The 4,895-nt window shown below is 22.4% G+C and overlaps 1 protein-coding gene across 1 annotated transcript; it reads right to left on the reverse strand.

Moving 5' to 3' along the window:
* Positions 1–2,318: 2,318 nt before the first annotated feature.
* On the reverse strand, positions 2,319–4,664 carry LOC129608973 (cAMP-dependent protein kinase type I regulatory subunit-like). Its single transcript, XM_055520779.1, has one exon. It carries the CDS (start codon positions 3,862–3,864, stop codon positions 2,950–2,952), a length of 915 nt encoding a protein of 304 aa, XP_055376754.1. The 5' UTR covers positions 3,865–4,664; the 3' UTR covers positions 2,319–2,949.
* Positions 4,665–4,895: the final 231 nt, after the last annotated feature.

Raw genomic sequence — 4,895 nt, forward strand, 5'->3', positions numbered from 1 at the left:
GAATATTGGCAATTAATTTGAAAAATTTTAATGAAAATTTTCTAATTAAATTAATGACATTATTAATCACTTAAACTAACAATTTGTTTTTTACAAATTAGTTCTGTGGTAATAAAGAAAAATATTATAAGTCACATTTAGCACAAAATTCGAATTTTGTCATTATTGAATTTTTCATTTACAAAATTATAATTAAACATATTTTGACTCCATTCACAATATTCTATGTTGGCTAAATTAATATGAGAAACAAATAAATCAAAAAATTTTATAACAAATCTATTTACGTCAAAAACAAAATCATTAATACAGGGGTTTTTAAAATCATAACCCAAAAATAAAATACTTAAATAAAAATGCTAACTTAAATTATACATACTCGAAATAAGTAACAATCCCTTGAAGGATTAGGTATATTTAAAATAACCATAAATTTTAAATTATATTCAAGACTAACAATACTTTTTAAAAGTAACTTGACTAAATTTACTCGAAACTACTAATTTTGACTTAAGTTGTTTTTTGTTATTGCCACAGAATTTACTTACGTTATTACAGAATTTACTTACGTTATTTTGTTTTGACCTAAATTAAATGTGCAATCTTATAATCTTTTAAAAATTTTTATAAGCATTTAGACCCATAACTCAAAAGTGACCTTTAGATTCAATATGAGAGGAATTAATTAATAAATTCAGCAAATTAAACTATGGAAATTTTAACAAAATGAAGAGTTCAAAAATTTTTATATAGCAATTTTGATTTCACATTAATACTTACATTTATAATACTTACTCATGTAAAATGCATAAAATCGTAATTCAAATCGTAAATTGAAAATATTTCAATAGTATAGGTCAATGAACTTCAAGATTTTAAAAACTAGATTCTCTCTTTTATACGAGTATATTGACATAGACATTATGAAATTTCAATTTGATTTACCAACCTAAATATTTTTCGTTAACAGAGATAAGAAATGTTAGTAGGAAAACCAATATCGATATTATCATGATTGTTTAACAGAAAAAGTGTGATCGCATTGCATTTTTGATAAAAATTTAATAAAGGTGCTATTTTTATATCACATACTGAAAAAATATTTCTTTTGCTTTCTTAAATGGGATTTTTAGGTGATTATTATTTTCTTACTGGAAAAGCATAATACTGAAAAATATATATAATTGCAAAATTTTGTAGCCGTTTGTCAATCGTTTCAAGTTTGCTATAGGATAATTTGAAATTTGCAATAGAACAATGTTCGTGATTTGTTCAAATTTGCTTTAGAAAACGCACAAATTATTGCCTTTCTTTCATACGTATCCAAAAAAATTTTTTCACGAATATTATGTTAATGCACATAAATAGTTACACAGCCTTTACATAAATTTGTAAAGCATAATTTTCGTCCTCAATTTTGAAGAACAATTTTGAAATCATTGTATATTTACTTTGAAAATGTTAGTTAAGCTAACTAGCTCAAATCGTTAGTTAGTTAAGATCGACTTGATTTAAGATGGTTTGGTGATAATATTAATAATTATCGAAATTTGAACTGCATTTTCTAACACATTTACTGTTAGATAAATCTACAGCCTTCATATTTTCGTGTTTAATTAAAAATTTTGTTATCACATAATTTTCATTTTATACAATGTTCCCATTCAAAATCAAATAGAATGACACGCAATTGAAATATTTGGAATTTTGTTTTTTTGACTCTGACTATGTAAAATATTTTTCCACACTGAGAGAAAATTTTAATACGGACAAATGATTAAAAATTATATTTATGATCGTGATGATTAATATTTTCAAAATTTTATTAAATATTATGTAAATAGAATTTTGGACGACCTTTGATGCCAAAGATTATATCAATGCTAATATAGTTTTTATAACATTTTCAAATCCATTTTTTTTTATTTTTCGACCTATAAACTGAAGAAATGACACTATAAGTTCACCTAGGTTGATATTAAATTTTACGTAAGCTCTTCAAGAAATGAATAAAATAAACACAGTAAAAAAATATAATCCATTAAATGAGATTAAAATTTTGAATAAAATATAAAAAAAATTTTTATAAATGAAACACTCAATTTGTTTAGCATTAATAATAAAAATTAAATTAAAGATTTTCCTAATAACTGCTAAGCATTCCAAGTTAAAAAAAATGTATAATTTAAATGGAAATCATTTGAATAAAAGACTAAAAATAAATAAAGAAAAAATTTAATTTTTTAAATTTAGATTTTTTTTTTTTTTTGAATTTTTTTTTTTATTTATATTTTTGTTTCTATTTTAATAATTTTTGTTTTTTATAAAGAAATAAAATTTTGGTCAACAAAATTTTTTTGTATATTTTTTTTTATTCTTAAAATTTTCTTTCATTAAATTTTTCTAAATAATATTAAATAAAATTTTTGTTTTTGGTTTTGTTGTTTGCCTAAAGTCTAAATTGAAAAAAAAAAAAATTTCGATCTACAAAATTTTTTTATTTTATTTTTCACATTATTTTAAATATTTTTCAGTTCTTCTTCTTGTTCTTCTATATTAAAAATTGCTTCTTCTTTTTTTCTAAAAACACCTACACTTTTAACTTATACTCGTAACATTTTTTTTTCGTATGATTTATTTATTTTTCATAAAAATTGCTGTTTTTTTCTTATATTTGTTTTTTTACATAAATCGTGTGTATTTTCTTAAAACATTAAATTTTGTTTCTTATTTATTTTTCAAAACAATAAATTTGAAAAATTATACACAGCATTATTGTTATTTTTTGTATATGAATTTAAATTTAAACACATTTTTCAAATTATTATTTTACAAATTTTTTTTTTAAGAAAAATCAATAATTTTTATTTTAAATAGAAAAAAAAATATTTAAGACAATTAAAATAATAAATAAATAAATTAAAAGAGATAAAACAAAAGAAATTCTTTTTATACAGATAATGAAACAAAACTGTTATATTGTGTAATATTACGTTTAAGAATTTCCGAACATGGACCTAATACACGTTCAAATCTAGCCCGATCTAATTTAACACATTTTAAATGATCTTTAGCAATAACAGTTGCTGCTCTCGGTCTATCCAATAATAATGCAATTTCACCAAAATAATCACCGGGTCCGAGACGTCCAACTTCAGCTATTTCATCATTATTATCATTTTTCTTTTGTGATACAATTGCTGTACCCTCTAATATTATATAAAAATCATCACCGGGTTCACCTTGTTTAACAATAATATGACCATCATCAAATTGACATGCTTCTAATGCATCAGCAATTGTTAAACGTTCCCAATCATCTAATGATTTTAATATTGATACACGTGATAAAAATTCTTCATATAATTTACGTTTACGTATTGTTGAACCCATTAATATACGACGATATGAATCACGATCAATACCCCATAATTTACAATCAGTTTTTGCTTTAACTGTTGCTGCACGCGGTGTACCATAAATTAAAGCTAATTCACCAAAGCTTGCATTATCTTTTAATGATACAACTAATGTATCATTAACATAAACATCAACTTCACCATGATCGATTACATAGAAATTATCACCTTCATCACCTTGTTGCATAATTGTTTCACCAGCTTTTGAATCAACTGGAAACATTGCATCAAATATATCAGAACGTTCATTATCATCTAAATGTGCGAATAGAACATTTTGTGATATTGCTTTTGATAATGCTGCTTTTGTTGCATCATCTTTTGGTACAACTTTTTTAACATAATTTGTTAAATCTTCTTCTTTAACAGCTTCAGCTGAAACGGCACCACGTCTACGTACTCCTTTTGGTGCAACAGCTGGTAAATCTTCCGTTTGTTCTGCCATAATATTTTTTTTTCTATTAATTAATGCAAAAGGTGATATTTAATTAATAAAATTGAGTTTCGTTAAGTTTTTATTTTAAGTTTCGTTAAGTTTATTTTTCTTTATATTAAACTGTTTTTTTTTTCTTTGTACTTTTTAATATCTAGGTTAATTTAATTATTTTTTTAAAATTTTAATATTTAATTCTTCGTTAAATTTTTCTTAAGTGAATTGAATCACTAGTTTTATAAAAACACGTCTTTATAATTTTTTATAAATTTATATTTTTATTAAGAATCTAAAACATTCATACACAGAGAGATCACCTTTTAAACTATTGAATTCGAAATAAAAATTTTACTAAGGTTGCACACAAAAATTCTTACTGAAATAAATTTCTAATTCAAATTTCGATAATTAAATATAAAACCCAAGTTTTTTTTTCTTTTTTTTTTGTTATCTTATCAAATTTTAAATAATTTGTTATTTTTGGTAACTAATAATATTTGATTTAAAAGAAGAAAAACGGAAAATAAGAATAAAAATTAATTAAATAATCTTTTTCCAAAAAAAAACGATAGTAGTAAAGTAATATTGACTTATACAACAGTTCGAACGGAATTGCTGCGACGAACTGGTGCGATACGTGATGTGATAACTATGAAATTTTTCTATATTATTTTTTTTCTATCTGATTTGTTGTTGTTTGTATTTTTTCGTTAATTTTCAGTTATTATTATTATTAATATTGTTGTTGTTGTTTTTAATATATTAAAACGCGAAAGATCCATTTAGAAGATATTTACGTATTTTTTTCTGAGATTTTCTTAAAATATCTTTGAAAAAAATCATACATGAATGATATATAGAACTCATATGTTCCGAAGATATTTTGCTTTATTTTATTTATTTTTTTTTTTCTTCTAAAATTCTCTTATATCGTGTATAGAATGAATTTGCATAAATAAATATTTGTACACGTACGAACATATTTATGTACCTACGATATTTTGTTCATAAAGATTAGATATTTAACATAAAATTTTTTTCTT

Source organism: Condylostylus longicornis, unplaced genomic scaffold, assembly GCF_029603195.1.
Source record: "Condylostylus longicornis isolate FDR11 unplaced genomic scaffold, ASM2960319v2 ptg000038l, whole genome shotgun sequence".
In the NCBI taxonomy this organism is placed as follows: Eukaryota; Metazoa; Arthropoda; class Insecta; order Diptera; family Dolichopodidae; genus Condylostylus; species Condylostylus longicornis.

What these genes read in the sequence shown, in the direction of transcription:
- LOC129608973 (XM_055520779.1), bottom strand. Translation starts at nt 3,864, where the DNA reads ATGGCAGAACAAACGGAAGATTTACCAGCTGTTGCACCAAAAGGAGTA.